Raw genomic sequence first — 18,392 nt, 5'->3', positions numbered from 1 at the left:
GCCTGGGTCTAAAACGCTGATTTCACGATCAGCACACACTGTACCGCGAGTGAATTTTTTCTAACTCTGTGGTTTATAAGTTATTAGGATCATTTGAATTTTCAATCAGAGACACAGCTCAGGTCACGTGACTGACGAGCGCCCTGTAGCTGTTTGAAATGAAACTCACAGCCAGCGTCATAACAAATGTGGCCACGGGACTCTTTGACTCCTTTGCAGTGGCTCCTTGTAGCTTTAAAAGAATACTATTGAAACAAAGAAATTTTATATGTCTTACAGGGGGTATTGGTGACCAAAGACTGACACAAATTAACATTTTGTTGATCTAAATCTTCATCCCATCTGTCAATAAAGCCTGCCACCGCTCTACTTCACCTCCTACAACATCAACAGCCCACCAACTTTCCATGCACCTGTGGCTAACCTCAAGTTTTACAGCCCTGGGAGGATAACTACATCTACAAAAAGACTAATCTGGAAGAAAACACTGATTTCAATACTCTGTGGATGGATTTGTTTAACTGCCAATTTGTCAGCTTAATATACATGCTTGATCGGTGGCAAAATTAGCAAAAAACAAAAAATTATGAGTTTAAAGATATTACCAATATGTTATCATTTTTTTTCTGTTTTACAATTTTTGAAATTCCAAAATTGTTTGAAATTTTTTCAGATTTCTACATTTATGTTTAATATATTTTTGCAAATTTTACATTTTCCAAAAAGCTTTTCAATTTAATATTATTTATTTATTTATTTATTTTGTTTGTTTCTTTATTTTTTTTATTTTTTACAATTTTTTTACATTTTAATTTTTTTTGGAAAATTTAAAGAAAACTTTTGAAGTTTAATAAAAATTGAGTTGAAACTAAAAAAAAAACAACAAAAAAAACAAAACAAAACAAAACAAAAGTTGTTGAAGTGTCCTGCTTTGTACAACAGATGATCCTCTTCACACCGATCCTCACGGTTGATTTTATATTTATTGCCAGTTTTACTGTGGTGATTGTTTTAATCTTGTTCAGCGTCCTTGAGTGTCTTGTAAAGCGCTTTTGAATAAAATGCATTATTATTATTAATATTATTATTATCAAAACATCCATCATGAAACAGGAGACTTTTATATCTACTGTGGAACAAGTGTTGACATGTTGACTTGGAAAGAAACACAACAGATCCCGTACCTGAGACACATCTTGTATATATTTTGGCCGTCGGTTTCATGTTGTGGTTCAGATACCAGGTGACCAAACATGAGCTGATTTTCTTCTGTAATGAACTTTGCAACAATTAAAGCTTTTAAATCATGGAACCTGCATGTCTGAAACCAAGAAAACTTTTTAACCTCGTTTGGTTTGTTCTAAGCTGCCCAGACGCTTTTCTGCCTGTAAATGACCAGATTAAGGTTTAATCAGAGCACAAATTAGATTTCACTGACATGGATGCTGTTTTTAGTCCCGGCCCTCTTTTTCACTTTGAAACATGTTTACGTTGGTTAGAGACGTCTGAAAATGTTTAAGCTGTTTACATACATGTTTTACATCACGTGTGGGAGAGATTAACACTGACTGTGTGTGTAAACCTGTTCACGTTTAAGCTCTGCTTCTGTGGAAGGCTCTGTGTGTGTGTGTGTGTTTGTGTGTGTGTGTATGATGGCTGTCATGGGAGTTGTCTCCACAGATGGGGGTTCACTTATTCCTTAATGAATTCAATTACAGAGATGGGACCATACATCAACACGGCTCATCCGTGGCCGCAGAGAAACAATTTGGATCCTCCCGCTCGTCCTCCGTGTGTTTACAGAGCCGCACGCCGAGCCAGAAACCGTCCAGGATTTATGTTTGTGAAGCGGGGGACGACAGGAGCTCCAGCGCTGTGCATCGGACGGCTCCACAGCCGAGACTAATTTCTTCATTTTCTCCGCCGTTCAGACTGATTTGGCTCAGCTCTCTCTGTGAGGCGTTCAGGAGGGTTTTTTTAGAGTCATGTGGTGGATTTTTCCCAGAAGCAGAGTATTTTTCATACATATGTTGGTATTTGTGTCGTCATCCTAAGAAGTTAAAAATCAAATCGTGCAGGTAGCGATATGATAGACGGTGATGGGAAAGTTTCGCCCTGGTTGTTCTCTGTCCTTCAGATGCTCCCACTGGACCGCCGTGTCTGTACATCCACTGTAAGAACAACCTCCACCACCCCTGCGCTTCCTGTTGGGAGCATCCATCCAGATGACGGCACAGAAACCTGGCGGCAGAAATACCTTCATATATTTATTACACAATGGACGCCGTCGCCTGCAGTGGAGGAAGGTTAGAGAGAAGCCCGGCTACAAAGAGCGCCGCGGTGTGAGAATCCCTCCAAGCTAAGGTCCCGGGAAATAATTGGGGTGAGGAAGGCAACCAGGAAAGGGGGGAGGGGGGTGTTTGGGGAGGGATGCAGATTGGAGCGGGGTGAGTTTGATATGCTGATGCAGGAAAACGCAGTGCGGAGAGGAAGGACAGGGAGGAGAGTTTGAGGGCAGGCAGGGTGGGATTATTAGGAAAATGGCTCTGGCACGAAACGAGGCAGGCTGGTCCAGGCCTGAGAGAAGAGTGTGTGTGTATATGAGTGTGTGTGAGTGTGTTCTTGTACTTCTGTCTTTATGGGAACCAATCACAGTTTGAGACCTTGAGACTCTGGACGTTTTGAGGCAGCAAGGACATTCTCAGAAATGCTGACAGCTTTAAAAAGTGTGCACACTTTTGGGAAGCAGAGAGATTTCTAGAAAGTGGGTTTCACTTTATTCAAGAAAACCCCACATTTTAAAAGTTACAACTTTTTCAGGAACATGTGAAAAGCAGGGTTTGAAAGGGTGTTAAAAGTGTTAGTGTGGGTTTAGGGGATTTCCAACTGTTTTCTGTTCGTAGTTTTAAAACTCGATCCACCAACAGGATCTCCGCCTGCACAGACTTGGTTTGAACTTAAAGGTCACAGGGTCAGGTTCTTGTACGACTGAAAGTAGGAAAGTTAGTTTGTTAGCTGGAGAGGTGTCAGTCTTCCAAAGTTTCCTTTAACAACACTGTTAAAAACTTCACCGTAAAAACAACAGTAAACGACTGGAAGCAGAAATGTCCAGTAATACTGTGTTGGATTACAGTATATTAAAGTCTCCACATTCTGCTTCTTTCCTGCAGTTTAATCTGGATCATTGATGTCTTCATGAAATGGTAGTAACATGTTTTGGTCCAAAAAGCCAATAAATCAAGCACAGCAGCATTGTTTCCAGGCTCTCATAGCCCCTCTGTTCAGAACGCTCTGATTTAGTGGGCGTGGCCTCCATATGTAAATGAGCCACCGCTGATACCGCCCCGCTCTTCCACGTCACTGAGTGCGGTGCCACGAGCTCCAAGTGCACAATGTTTAGAAAACAGAGAAGCTCGTTTACTGTAACATTACAGGCTAAAACAACAGGCTAACCGCAGCTAAAGTTAGCATCCTGAAGCTAACACAGAGACAGGAGGACACTGAGGAAAAGCTCTTCCATCTGCTCCACAGCACACAGCATTTAAAATACTCACATTTCCAGGGTCCCAGGTTTGTTGGAGGATGGTTGGTAATGCGCCTGGATTCAGGACCAGTCTATTGGCTAGCCCTCTGTTGGACTGTCCAAAGTTGGAAAAGCAGTCGGCCGTGAAGTGACTAGCACACACATGCACAGTTTTACTGAGTGTAGCTGGAACATTTCCTGATAAATGAACTCTAGACACTTAGTCTGTCTTCTTCTGAGATGGGAAGCTTGAGCATGGAGCTATGTGGCTGTTTACAGCCAAAAACAGAGCAGTGATGGCTCTTCGAGGAGGGGAGTGGGCTCCGGTGGACCAAATAGGTCAGACTTGCTCCTGATTGGTCAAAAAAGGGAATTGCTGACATCGGCAAATCCCCAAATTCCAAACAGCTCGTTTTAGGTCAGGATTTTACATTCACAAGCTCTACTAAGAACAGGTTTTGTCATTAAATATCACATTTTATGGGCTGGGAGGAAAGACAAAGACCCACACATTTCACTAAAAGACTTAATAAAGTGACTTCTGCACAATATGAGACCTTTAACGTGTTTTATTGATTGTGTTTTTATTAATATTGATTTTAAGCCTGTACAGCACTTTGGCCAACTGCGGTTGTTTTAAAATGTGCTATTTAAATAAAGTTCGACTTGTCTTGACTTGACTAGCAGTGTGCTTTGAGTGTTCTGAGAGACTACAAAAGCGCTAAATCCATTTGGTCCATTATCATTACAGCCAGTCAGTGCCATGTGGAGCACAGCCAGCCTGTGCAATATGACGGTATATAGGCGGGTCTCATATCCACTGTGTTCCCTCCTCACTCATGGTTACAAAACATCTTCACAACAAAAATTACTTTGCTGTAAAACGACTGTGAAATTCTAAAACTTTACAGTGAAATTTTATACAGTGTATTGAAAATTTTCTGGATTTAACCGTTGAAATATCTTAAGTGTTTTTTTTTTAAATCAACTTCAATTCATCATTTACTTTTTATTTATATACTTTTTGGTCTATCAGTCCATTTTTTTGCACTTAGCCCAGTACCTTTCTTCTGCAATGCTAAAAAAAAACAAAACAAAAAGAAACTAAAAACATTTCTAAGGATGATTTCTGTGTTTTTATCGTGTTGCTATGATGGGTACCCACACGTCAAGTGAGTATTTGTTTCAAATCTTTGTAAGGGAGGTGGCTTCGCTCTGCAGAGGTGCCTTTGAACAACAAACTTACAAACCTCTGGGGAGACGTTAGCTCAGCGGCTAAACTGCAGCTGTCAGAGGGAGGAGGAGGAGGGGGAGGGGGAGGAAATAAAAGACAAGGATTGGGGGAAGTGGACTGAGACCTTACTCCAGGACCATGATGCTGGACATAGAGGCGTAACACACAGGAAGTCATTATATGATGATTAGACCTGGATTCATGAGGAGAGATCTGCGTTAAAGTGAAGCCAACAACCCGCTCTGACTCCATCCTCACTTTAAATAAAGGACGCCAACGGAAAGGAGGCACGCCGAGGCCAGAACTTCAACCAGCTTAGATGCTCCGATTTATTTTGTTGTGTGGGTGACGGCCCTTAAGGAGCCGGAGATCAAATGAGGATATATTTGGAAGGAAGCTGATGGCGAAGGAGGAATTAAAAACTGAGGATGCTGGGAATCTGGGGTTTAATGGATGGAGGGCAATGAATAAAGAGATTATGACGGAGGCTAAGGGAAGGAACCTCGGGGAAAAGAACGACAACTTCAGCTTCTCTCTTTGTTGTGACCAAAACAGGAAACTGAGGGAGGAAGTTAAAGGAAGGAGGAGGAGAGGAGGAGAGGAGGAGTCGCCTCTTACAGTCTCGCTCAGAGCCACAGAAAAAATCTGGCTCAGCTGAAAAAAGGCAGCTACTCCTGTTTAATCAACCCGCTCAGAGGATATTTTCAACAAGCGGAAGGAATCCTTACTATCGCCCGTGGCTCCTTCCCTCCTTCCCTCCCTCCTTCGCGCTAAAGAAGGGCGGCAAGGTCACAAACACTGCGAAACTAAACAGCCAACTTTATTTCCCTCCTCCTCCTCCTCCTCCCTCCGTCCCTGGGCTGCGTCGTAAAGGTTACAGTAAAAGTTTGGTGTCGGAGGAGAAGATTAACTTTCAGTGAAACTTCTAAGTGAAGGAGGGGGGAGCTGGCGTGTATGCTAGGTAGAGCCGACCCTCGGGGGAGACGAGCACGCGGGTGAGGACGGGGTGGGAGGAAAACTGAGAGTGGGCCTCAGAAAGCTGACCTGACAGCACAATTACTGAGCATCATAAAGCATGAAATGATTTCCCGGCGCTGTTAGGAGAAAAGTGGACCTGAAAGGGACACCAGCGGAGGGTCACTCGGAGTCTAATTTAATAGTTTTCTACAATCTCTTTGTTCAGAGACGCTCGAGGCGACGCTGCCGTTCTGTTTCAAGGTTCAGACGTTGGCGTGGATGAAGGGACGATAATTCCCTCAGACAGCTGCAGGCTTACTCATGACATTTTCATGCCGACTAATAATCTGTTAATAGGACTAATTTAGCTGCACTCCAAACGAACCAGTCATGGTTAGTGAATGCTGGGATTTCTTATTTTCCATGTTTTATAACCACGGGACAGTTAAAGGTCAGGACGCTTTAAGGAAGCCTCAGGAAGGCTTACTTATTCTGAAAATGGTCCTATCCTTTTAAGTTTCAACAAAAAAAATTAATCGAATCCATGTTTAAACATTTTTTAACACCTGCAGCAGATCCAAAAAATATCTTTGTCTGATCTTTTCCCAAACATCAATCTACAGCAGGATTTAAAAAAAAAAGACTTAGGATATAAATGAGTATCAGGGGTCAACTCAATTGGCAACAAAAGCAATACAGTGATAGTGATAGTGCAATGCAATATGGTGGAAAGTCATGAGGTGCAATGGGATAAAATGCTATGGGATATAGTGCAACGCATTTGGTGTAATGCAATTTGGTAGAATAGGATATGGTGCATTGTAATATAGTAAAACAGGACATAGCTCAGTGCAATATGGTGCAAAACAATATGGTGCAATAAAATATAGTGCAAAAGGATAAAGTGCAATTGGATATAGTGCAATGTGATATAGTGCAATGTGATATGGTGCAATGGGATATTGTGTAATGCATTATAGTGCAACACATATGGTGTAAGGAAATATGGTGCAATTCAATATGGTGCAATAACATATAGTGCAATAAAATAGAATGCAATAGGATATAGTGCAACTGGATAAAATGCAATGTGTTATGGTGCAATGTGATATGGTGCATCACATGGTGTAATGGGATTTAGTGCAATGGGATATGGTGCAATGGGATTTGGTGCAATGAAATATGGTGAAAGGGAACATACTACAATGCAATGTGGTGGAATAACATTTAGTGCAATAACAAATAGTACAATAAAATATAGTGCAATTGGATATAGTAAAATGTGATATGGTGCAATGCAATATTGTGCAATGCAATATTGTGCAATGCAATATCGTGCAATGCCTATGGTGTAATGTGATATGGTGCAATTCAATATGGTGCAATAACAAATAGTGCAATAAAATATAATGCAATAGGATATAGCGCAATCGGATAATGTGCAACATGATATGGTGAAATGGATATAGTGAAATGTGAAAAAAAGTGCAACGCATATAGTGTAATGTGATATGGTGCAATTTAATATGGTGCAATAACATAAAGTGCAATAAAATATAATGCAATAGGATATAGTGCAATCGGATAATGTGCAACGTGATATGGTTCAATGCGATATGGTGCAATGTGATGGTGCAACACATGGTGTAATGAGATTTAGTGCAATGGGATTTGGTGCAATGAAATAATAATTTGAAAGGGAACATAGTGCAATGCAATGTGGTGGAATAACATATAGTGCAATTGGAGATAGTGCAACGTGATATGGTGTAATGGGATTTTGTACAATGCAATTTAGCGCAATGCATACGGTGTAATCTAATATGATGCAATTTAATATGGTGCAATAACATATAGTGCAATAAAATATAATGCAATTATATATATATATAGTGCAATTGGATAAAGTACAATGTGTTATGGTGCAATGTGATATGGTGCAATGAAATATGGTGAAAGGGAACATAGTGCAATGCACTATGGTGCAATACCATATAGTGTAACAAAATATAATGCAATTGGATATAGTGCAATGCAATATGGTGTAATGAAACATAATGCAAAGTAATAAAGTGCAACACATATAGTGCAATGTTATGTAGTGCAATGGGATATAGTGCAACACAACTGGGTGCGACAAGATACAGTGCGATATGATATGATTCAGTATAAGGTACGGTGCAAAGCGACTCGATACAATACTGTATGATATGCCACAGTTGAATGCATGCAATACCATACAATATCATATGATGCAACGCAATATGATTAAGTGTGATGCAGTAAAATACTGTGCGATATGGCTCAGTAGAGCCATATCGCACAGTATTTTACTGTACAATACAGTATGATACATTGCTGTATGATGTGATACGTTACGATGTAATACAATAGGATTACATTTAATGCAGATATGATACAATTTATCACATCCTGACTTTTTAGATCAGTTTTGAGTCCGGTGATCTGCACTACAGAGCCATGTGGGAGTCATGTAGGTTTTTAATACCTGAGGGCCTGATGATCACATCCACGTAGTTTTAGTTTTGGTTTAGATCTGACTCTGTCAATGACATCAAAACCTGTTGATGATGAAATCCAGATTGTTCACAGTTTTACTCTGGAGTCACTAAACTACGTCCTCACACCGTCTCTCACAGAGGTGAACCTGACCTCATCTTTACTTCTCCTGAGAGAAATTCCCAGGGGAGGGAGAGAAAACTACTGAACGCAGAAAAACTGATCGCTCATCTTCAGAAGTGACTCTAAGTTTAGTTTTTTAGAAAGAATTTGTGTAAAACATTTTCCCCAAACTGAAAACTCGATATTCAGCAGATTGGCTCCACAGATGTTTAACGTTGTTGGTGATGGTGGGTAGACACAGAAAGCAGACACTTTTAGCGGATGTATGAAGGCTGGAGTCAAAAATCCTGAGTTTGTGAAAGAGCGCTGCTTTGGAAGAAAAGTTTCTGAGATACCGTTAAAGTTACAGCCGGAGAACATTTTCAAAGCAGAAAAAAAAAACAGTCTGAACAAGACTGTGAGAAAGCAAAGTCTCCATTGATTTTATCTGCTGCTCTGTTTGCAGAATCTCCTCCAGACTGAGGCAAAGTGAAACAATACTTCTTTCTTTCACTGGAGCAGATTGTTTTTGCTCTATCAGAAGGAGACAAATGAAGATTGAAGACGTAAATAGAGCTTCAAAAGAAGCTGAAGGTTTGAAGCAGAGATCAGATTCTGATGAAACAATAGATCCACACACTCCTCCAGCTCACGCCAAGCCGTGTGCCTCTCTGAGAGGAACGGTTGCGTGTTAACGCTCGGCATACATCATCTGACGTAAGCGCCTCAGTTTCAGATTTCCTCCCACTCTGAAGAGGGACTCATGTTTCTGTAGAAGCTGCTCACACACCCGCAGACACCGAATCTCTCTGGAAATAATGGCTCCAGAAACGGTAACAGTGAACAGGCGTTAAATGATCCAGAGAAACGTCTTATCAGATCAAAAGCATGTCGGGGATGGTCGCTGGTGTCAGGTTATGAGTCGATGTGTTGCTGTTGTCTGTCATGAATGGTTCAGGTAGAGTTCAGCGTTACACAATGAGGGTAAGAAACACTGAAGACCGGCTGAAGGTTGAGTTTAAAGCACCAACAAAGAAACTGGAAGAGTTACGTTTGTTTTTTTCTTCCTGATAAATCAGCACCAATCATTTTGAATGTCAGGCCTTCTTTGCTTAGACTCAGACGTAGAGGTTTTGAAGTCAACACCTTGAGCTAATTATTGCTGCACAAGGCTTTTCAGTCCACAACCCTGTCCTGGTTTTACTGGTTTTTACTGGTTTTCCTCCCATCAACCATTTCCGTTCTGTGCTGACCCCTGCAGACCAGGGATGCCCGACAAAATCTGCTGTTTCGGAGACGCTTGGACCAAAGTGTAAGGCCATCACAGTTAAGTTGTTGTCAGAGTTGCTGTGGTTGCCATGGTAACAACAATACTGTTTTCTGTTTTTGACAAGCCAACAGCAGGGGACAGGGTTACAGAATTTAATTTTTCATTAAGCCACCTTAAAATTGATGTCAGGTAAGATAATTGAACGCACACAACTATATGTCAAAGACTGATTTTCAATTACCCCAAAATATGCCAAAAATTGTATACCATGTGTCTTATGCATCTTATTTATTCATGTATTGTATTTTATTATTTGTTTTTATTTAATTTTGATTTCCTATTAAAATTGAATGTATTATGCTTATAATTTAAGTATGATATTGTATTTCATAGTATATTTATTATACTTAGCCTCAAATTTTATGTACAGCCTGATCAACTGTATTGTCTATATAGTTAAAAAAAAAAAGTTCTACAAAACCAAACAAAAAAACATCAATTAAAAAAACCCCAAACTAATAATAATAATAATTATAATAATAAAAATAACTATTATTATTATTATTTTTATTATTATTATTATTATTATTATTATTATTATTATTATTATTATTATTATAAAATTGTTATTATTATTATTATTATTATTATTATTATCATTCACCTGTATTGTCTAAATAGTTTAATAAAGTTCTACATTGGATACATTAATTAAAACAAACAATTATAACAATAATAATAATAAGAAGAATACATTTTTATTTATACTTTGCACTTTACTTTACAAGAATCTCAGAGTGCTAAAGAGCAACAAATTAAATACTAAAATGTTACATTTAAGTTACAAGGGAAGCCTTTAGTGAAATTTTAGTTAAGGTGAGCCCCCTTTATATCCCCCAGGCCAGATCTGCCAGGGTTTAACTCAAAGTGATAATGTTAAACAGATTTTAATGCATCAATATAGTAACCGTCTTAAATATATGTAAAGACTTTTTATTTAAAATATACAGCGGTGCCTTGACTTATGAGTTTCATTTGTTCCATAATGAAACTTGTCATAAAAGTTATGTATAAGTCAAATCAGTTTTCCCATTGAAATGAATTGAAATTCCATTTATTTGTTCTACACCCTGCAATAAAACCCTCTTTTTTGGTACATGTTTTCATATAAGAAAAATGTGCTTTTAAGTAAGTAAGAATGTATAAAATCACTATACAGTAAATTGTACTGCAATAAACTGGTTTTACTGAGTATGAGTGCATGGTGATACAGTATACTTTGCTGTTGAGCTGCAGGTGAATCACTGCCCAGCTCTTCTAACACAGAATTCTCAAAGGCAGCTCGTTCATATGCTGCCTAAGGTCACCAACAGAGATGCTGTGATTTTCTTCACCTGTCAGTGGTCACAGTAAATGTTTGGTACAGGATGAGTCGAGTAAAAGAGACTTTTCTTTCTGCTGCTGCCTGAGAGTTCACACCTCGAGAGCCTGAAAGAAGGAACTAAAAGCTTCACAGATGGGACGTAAAGTTAGAGTTTTTCTTTTGAGGTCAGATTTTAGTCTAAAATCTTCTGTTTTGGCAGCTATAAACTTGTATTTTTGAGACTCTAAAATCTCTACAGATTCAGACAAAACAATCACAGAGAAAAACTTGTAACATTCTTACCTTAAAACGGGAATTTACAAACCTCAATGTCCTTTGGAAAGTAAATAAGGGTTTGATGGATTGATATTTTTGAATGGGAAAGAAAAGACATCACACTTTCTTCTCATGTAGTGACTCTTTACTGTAGCATCGGATCCACACGACAAAATTCAGATGTAACATTTGATTCTTAGCAGCAGCACAGAGGCGTCAGGGATGAACCAAAACGCCTCGTTAATACCGTCATGTGCACACGGAAAGGCACCGATCTGTCGCTTCTCCCAAACACTTTCCAAACACACAAATCATAAAAGTTTAAATACAAATGAAATCTGCTGTTTTCTGGGGATGTGTCTTCATTTCCTGACACAGAAAAGCTCATAAATTAATCACAGAGGATCAACCTCTTCAAAAAAGATACAAGACCACCCCCAAAACGAAATCAATCACCGTCATCCTCAAACTAACTTGGAATTAAAATCTCTAAACACTTTAAAGGCAACCTCATGGGCAAACTTTGGCTTCAGCAGAGCACAGTGTGTGTCGTCCTCTGATCACCTAAGGCAATAATAAATACTGATCGGAGACAGCTGATTGATCTCACGCCACCTGATCGTTTTAAGGAAGCACTGGAGGAGTTAGCGCACGCCGTTCAGCACTATAGTGTCGAGAATGCAAAGTGCAAATTCAAAGATCACATAGGAAACGTTTGATCCACATCAACACTTCCTGTTTGTCGCAGGATTTCCGTTGTTTGGCATAAATACTAATCTACACTGAGCTTCAGCTTTTCACAGCAGCTTCTTCTCCTCCATTAACATGTTCGTTTGTCTCTGACAGAAGCTTTACAGCTCCCGTTTGTAGCAGCGATTTGGTTTCTCTGGAAGTTTGATTCTCCAGGATTCAACGTGGTCCACAGTTTGGGGAAAATACCCCAAAGAAGACCTGGGCTAGAATCCATCGTCGTAGTCTCCGTCCAAGCCGTAATCTGGAGGGATGGGACACACACGCATGAAAAGGTTAAAAAAGTATTCTGTTGTAATCTGAGAAAAAATCCAAATAAGAAAGACCAAGAAAAACACTTAAATGTTTTTATTCTCTTTTATGTTTGTTACCATCTTTCAGCAAATTTACACGATATAAAAAATCTATTTACTGTAACGGTCTGACTGACACTGAACTCTAAAATTATATGTAAACATCTGAGCCTGATTGAAACTGTGCAACGCTGATTTCTCAAAGTCAGACTAACAGATCCAGGAAGAGACTGAAAAAGTTGTGAAATGAGAGCAGCTGGAGCTTTAAAAGACAAAGAGTACAGATCTCAGGTGTTCAGTACCTGGCAGGAATTGGTATCCATTAAAGTATGATCCCAGTTGAAAAATGTAGAATCCACTTTGGAAACACTTGACTTCGCCTGAACATTTATGCAACATGAAAATTAGTAACTCTACGCGCAGTTACTGTATTTTCCCAACTATAGGTCGCCCCAGAGTAGAAGCAGAAGTCAAAAATGCGTCATGAGAAGTAAAGAAAAAACATTTACATGACTTTAAGTTGCATTTATTTAGAATGATTTGGTATATTTACGGTATTTCCAGAGAAAACTATTTAGATAAAACTTTGATAAGTATTTTACAGAAGAGGATTAGGGCCACTGAAAAAAAACATCAATTTTTTCTATTACTTTTTTTCTTTTTATTGAGAAAAGAAGTTAGAATTCTGACTTAAAAAAAAAAAAAAAAAAAAGATTTTTTTTTCAGTGGCCTTGATTCTTTTCTGACAGAATTCTGACATTTTTTCTCAAAAAATAAAAAATAAAAAATAAATAAATAATTAAAAAAATTAAAAAATAGAAAAATTAATAAAAACTAAAAACCTTGAAAAAAAAATGAAGTTTTTTTTTCTTTTTTAGTGGCACTAATCCTATTCTGTAGTATTTGTATATTGGGATGTTTTAACATTGTTCCTACAGCACCACGTTTGTGACCATAGTTAAGTTTCACTTTCTCTTCTCTACGTGTGCTCCTCTCACGCCTCTCCTGCTCTACTCTGAGTGTTTTCAGTAAGACCGGTGCAGTGTGAGCTTAAATTAGCGGATAACGTCTGATGATCATCCTCACTTTTAAAAAGTTACCGAAGTTTTGACTCTAGTTCGTGACCCAAATCCTCAAAAACTGTTTACAATGGAGAGCGAAGACGACGTGAGTGAACTTTTTTTTTATTAAAACACTGGGAGCTGTCAGGCTTGGGGTGTGATGCCATCGGGGCTGTGGAGATATTTCCTCATCAATATTCCTCATGCATGAATTTAGTGATCATTTCCATTTCAATATCCCAGAACACAGCCTCATTTCTTTGATAAATAAATCACAAGAACAGCCAAACTTTGAAAAAAAAAAAGTGACTTATAGTCTAGAAAATACTTCACGTGTGAAGTGTGTCTCTATGAACTAAAATTGACTTGAAAAACTGGATTGAATTGTGCGAACTGAAAGTGAAAACTGAATTTCAGAATTAGAGGAAAAGAGAACAGAATTTTCAGATTGGTTAAAACAGGAATTAAAAAAAAGAAAATTTCAATATTAAATAAAACGTCTAATCACTGGATTCAGATTCAGCTTTTTAGTGTAGTTATTCAAACTGAACAAGTCCAGTGCAGTGTCTACACTGTAAAAAAAAAAAATCTGTTGTTGTTGTTACGGAAAAAACTGGCAGCTGTGGTTGCCAAAGAAATTTAGCAAAAAAATAAAAATAAAAAATAAAAAATAAAAAATAATAAAATTAAACAGCCTAACAAAAGAATAGGTAAATTTTACAGTTTAAAACTGTTTTTTTTACAGACAAATTACATTTCAAACCAGTAAAATCAACAGCTTTTATTTACTTAATCAGCATACTATTTCCACTATTTCTTTCAGTTAAACTTGCTGTGCAGTTTAGCTGTGAAATCTTCAGTATAAGACATCAAAGTTTATTTCAAAGTAACTTTAAATGTAGTGTATTTTTTTTGAAGTGAGGTCATAGTTTTACAGTGAAAGCAGCACCTAAATAACAAATCCACTTGACGAAAAAACAAAATTTATACACCGTCATGTTGTAATTTTAACTTTCTACCAAGAAAAATTATATAATATGATGATTTTATCATGTTTTTGCTGTACAATTGTTTTTCAGCTCACACTTTGGCTTCACTGTTAATTTCACTGATATTTTTTTACAGTGTAGTGGTAGATATCTCAGCCCATTCAAAACCAATAAGAGCTGTAAAATGTAGAGTGAGTCACTCTGGTGTGATCTCTGTGTCTGCAGGCGTTCGTCCTCCACCACCTCCAGAGCCGCAGCTCCGAGGCCGACCCTGACCTTTGACCTCACTGTGAAAGGACCACAGGTACAAACAAAGAGCTCCCCTACAGGAATCAATTAAGCAGCTCAGGACGTTTTACTGCGGCAGAGTCAGGGGCCTTAAAGTTTAACAGGCAGAGACGTAAAGTGGAGAAACTTAATCTTAGCGAGGGCTCATTAAAACGACGCAGGAGCCCGACTCGGAACAGAGCCGTGACCCGGAGACGCAGAATCATTAAAACACCAACTGCTTCACGGTTCAGACGCTCCAGGAGTGACAAAGACCTCTGCCACCGCGACACCGCGAGCATCGACTCGTATGTTCAGAGAAGTGGAGTCTGAGGACACTCCAGTCAGAAGCTGAAACTTTGGAGACTTTTTCAACCACTCACTAAAACTACGGAAGCCCTGAGTGGACACATGGTGACACATCTTACTGATTCAGACTTCCTTTGATAAAGAAAACATCTCTATAGTCATATATCTACGCTTCAGGGATCTTATCTATCACACTGACCGTTGGCGCCCATCAGGTCCATGGCGCTGACACAAGCCTCCTCCTCGTCCTCCTCTTCCTCGTCACCGCCCACATCATCATACACCACCGGCCCACTCTCCACCACCACCGCCACGCTGCTGACGGGGTTTCCCACAGGCAAGGGCAGGGGCTTGGAGTTTGGAACCTGAGCAAACAAGCAGAAAATATTGTTGTTGAGGATGAGACGTGAAATGTTCAGAGTTATTAATATTTTCCTCTGCAGGGAAATCTGAGGCGGTAAGCTCTCACTTCCTGTAAGATGATAAAAATAGTAAACACGGCGTCGTATGGAGGCAGGAAGTGTGAGGTGGAGGCGTCTCTACATAATGACTACAAACAGCAGCAGAGCGTGACCGCCGCCGCTTCGCTTTTCATCTTACATCGTGTTTCCACCTTTAAAGTCTTCTTCAGTGAATCAGAGGTCAGAAATTAAGCAGCGCCTCGGGCTGGAAACACCTTTCAGGGTTCATACAAACACCGGCAGAGGGAAAATGTAATCAGAGCCTTTTTCAGCATTTCTCCTCCTCACTTTGTTCTAACAGAGCTGTCAAATGTTAAAACCTGAGCAGGACATTTCCCCCCATAGGTTACAGCAAGTGGCTCAGTAAGCAGTGAAGCTTTTCCTGTTGCATGATGGGAGTGTGAGTTTTCTGATCAGGGAAACATGTCATCTGAAACTAAACTAAAGATGTTTACATGAGATTCAAGTTCTTCAGGATTTCTGATGTTCTCATCCACTGACACGTTCAGCTGAAGGTCTCCAGTTTACAGGGTCACTCTTTAAACTGGAACACCAGGAGCTGACAGAGACACATTCACACCATCAGGCTTGTTGGAGCCTTTGTACAACGACCCAATTTGTAAAACACATTGTAATAAAAAATGTTATAACAGCCCAAAATGAAAACAAGTCAGGTCAGTTCTTAAACTTTGGTTTCTATTACATTTTTTTTTATTTTCATTTTAGGCTCAGGACTTTTGTGACATGATTGACAAGTTATTACATTATGGATATTATTCCTTCTTTTACATTGTGGGCATTGTTACATTTTTTTAATTACCTTTTCAGTTTAATGAAATGTTTTTTTTTATAACATCAACGTGTTATATTACAACATTTTTAAATAAATTTTATGGCTTTATTAGATTTTTTTAATCAAAATTTTGGTTTAAATTTATTTGTTGTCCTGTATTTTTTATTGTAGTCTGGGCTTTGTTGCATGTTTTATTACTTTATTTATTTATTTATTTATTTATTCATATTTTTTATTACATTGATTTCATTTTATTTTTGGCTAATTACAATTTTTTTTTAAAATTATGATTATTAATTTATTTTTTTAAATTTGGGCCTTAAAATTTTAAAAAAATCATTTGGGGCTTTTTTTAATATACATTTTAATCACATTGAGGGCTTTATTACATTTTAATTACATTTTTTGTTCTTTTTTTAAAAAAATTATTATATCAATTTCAACACCTTTTTGAGTGTTTTACTTTTTTAAAGTTACTTTTTTTAAATACTTTTTTTTTGCATTATTGGCCTTAAAACTTTTTTTTTTATTATTTTATTTGGGGCTGTATTACATTTTTATTACATTTTTGGCTTAATGGCTTAAAAAAACATCAAACAAAAATTACAATTTTTAATTACACTTTTGGGCCACATTAGAATATTTTTTTTTATACATTTAACATATTTTTTTATTTCTTTTTTAAATTCAATTTTGTATTTTTGTTGCATTTTTTGTCACACCTTTTTTATTGCCTTTTAATTTTTTTTCCTTTTGTTACCTCATCGATTTTCATTTTGAGCTTCTTAGGTTTTTTAATTTTTTATTTTTTTGAAACATTTTGGGTCATTGTTACATTTTGATTACTTTTTAAGTACACATAATCTTTGTATTCTTTGTTTGTAGATATACTTGTTTAATTCATTTCTGCATCCTCTCTGTCAATCCTGGAGACGGCAGCAGAGCAGGTGAGAAAAACTTTAGGCCGCTGTTTCGCTGCGAAGACACAAGACTTTTGTCCCGATAACCTCCGAGCTCAGAGAAGAAGTCAGTGTTGACTCCATCACATTAGTCAGAGAAGAATCCATCATCCATTGGTTGTCAGGTGGTGACAGGAAGTAGATCTGCTCTTGAAAACACTTAATGTGAGACGATCTGTTTTTAACCCAAGCAGCTGGAGGACAAAGGAAATTTCCCCGTGGAAAAAGAAAACCTGATCTTATTCTGGAGGCCGGCTCCTCTTCCTCAGTCTGAGGTCTGAGGTGTGTTTATTTGGCTGTACAGATATAAAAAGGCAAACAAACTATTACACCAGGGGAGACAGGTGTGGAAGATTTCATTTCCCTCCTTATTTCCGACCTGCCTAAAGCTGTCAAAACTAATAAAACATCTAAAATAAGAGATCTCAGCTTGTTTTCAGCTTGGGAATCGAATAAATCACATTTTTTTTCGCAGCAAAGCTTCAGATTTTTCTTCACAGCGTAAAAAGAAAGCTGCGTGCGATCACTTTCTCTTCGGCTCGGCTAATTATAAAGCCGGAGGAGAAGCAGGTGGAGGGTCCGCGGTGTGACGGAGAGATATTTCTGTTCTCCTCAGCAACAGCCGGCTGGAGATCCTGCTGAGGGCCTTCCTCCTCCTGCCACCTCCCCCTCCAATTTGCCTTTCATTTCCTCCTCCTTCCTTCCTTTCCTCCCACCTTTCTTTTATTCAGTGCTTCCTCTGTTTGGCCTCTCTTTTATTCTCTACCCACATCCTTCCTTCCTTCCTTCTTCACTCCTTCGCTCTGGCTCCAGGTCTCCCACTTTCCCACTTGTTATTTCATCCTCACATTTTGGAATAAACCAACGAGACACAGCAGAAACACACAGATCCACCTTTTCTTCCTCATCCCTGATGAATTTAACCTCATTATCACAGGAGCTGGACGCAGAAAACACAATTAAGAAACAAAGATCAGGACGAGGATGAGCAGGACGTTACCGATCGTCTTTACACACAGATAACGCTGCTCCACAAATATCCTGTTGCGAAGCAGACGCCGATACTCCAACTGTGGAGCGCTTCAACCTTTTTTAGGCTCCTTAACGAGAGCGCGGCTCGTTAGGAGACAGAAAACAACATGACCCTCCAGGAAACAAGCGCTCAGAGAGGAGTTTTACGGCGTTGAGGATGTTGACATCTGATAGCCGGCAGTAACTCGCGCAGGAAACAAATTCACTGAGAGAAAACAGAAAATTAACACGTT

At 38.6% G+C, this 18,392-nt stretch overlaps 1 protein-coding gene across 1 annotated transcript in view; it reads right to left on the bottom strand.

Moving 5' to 3' along the window:
- Window positions 1–11,380: 11,380 nt before the first annotated feature.
- Window positions 11,381–18,392, bottom strand: part of brf1a (BRF1 general transcription factor IIIB subunit a) — a 145,457-nt gene continuing 138,445 nt past the window's right edge. The window contains exons 18-19 of the mRNA XM_074691445.1: window positions 15,114–15,279; window positions 11,381–12,239 (exon numbers count right to left, since the gene is read on the bottom strand). Of these exons, the coding sequence (XP_074547546.1) occupies window positions 12,202–12,239; window positions 15,114–15,279 (204 nt within the window). The 3' untranslated portion in view covers window positions 11,381–12,201. The remainder of the gene's footprint in view (window positions 12,240–15,113; window positions 15,280–18,392) is intronic.

This window comes from Halichoeres trimaculatus, unplaced genomic scaffold (assembly GCF_033239565.1).
Source record: "Halichoeres trimaculatus isolate MK-OKI-2021-1 unplaced genomic scaffold, fHalTri1.1 fHalTri1_scaffold_17, whole genome shotgun sequence".
Classification (NCBI taxonomy): domain Eukaryota; kingdom Metazoa; phylum Chordata; class Actinopteri; order Labriformes; family Labridae; genus Halichoeres; species Halichoeres trimaculatus.
Note: the sequence above shows the minus strand (reverse complement) of the source record. Positions and strands in the feature narration are given on the sequence as shown.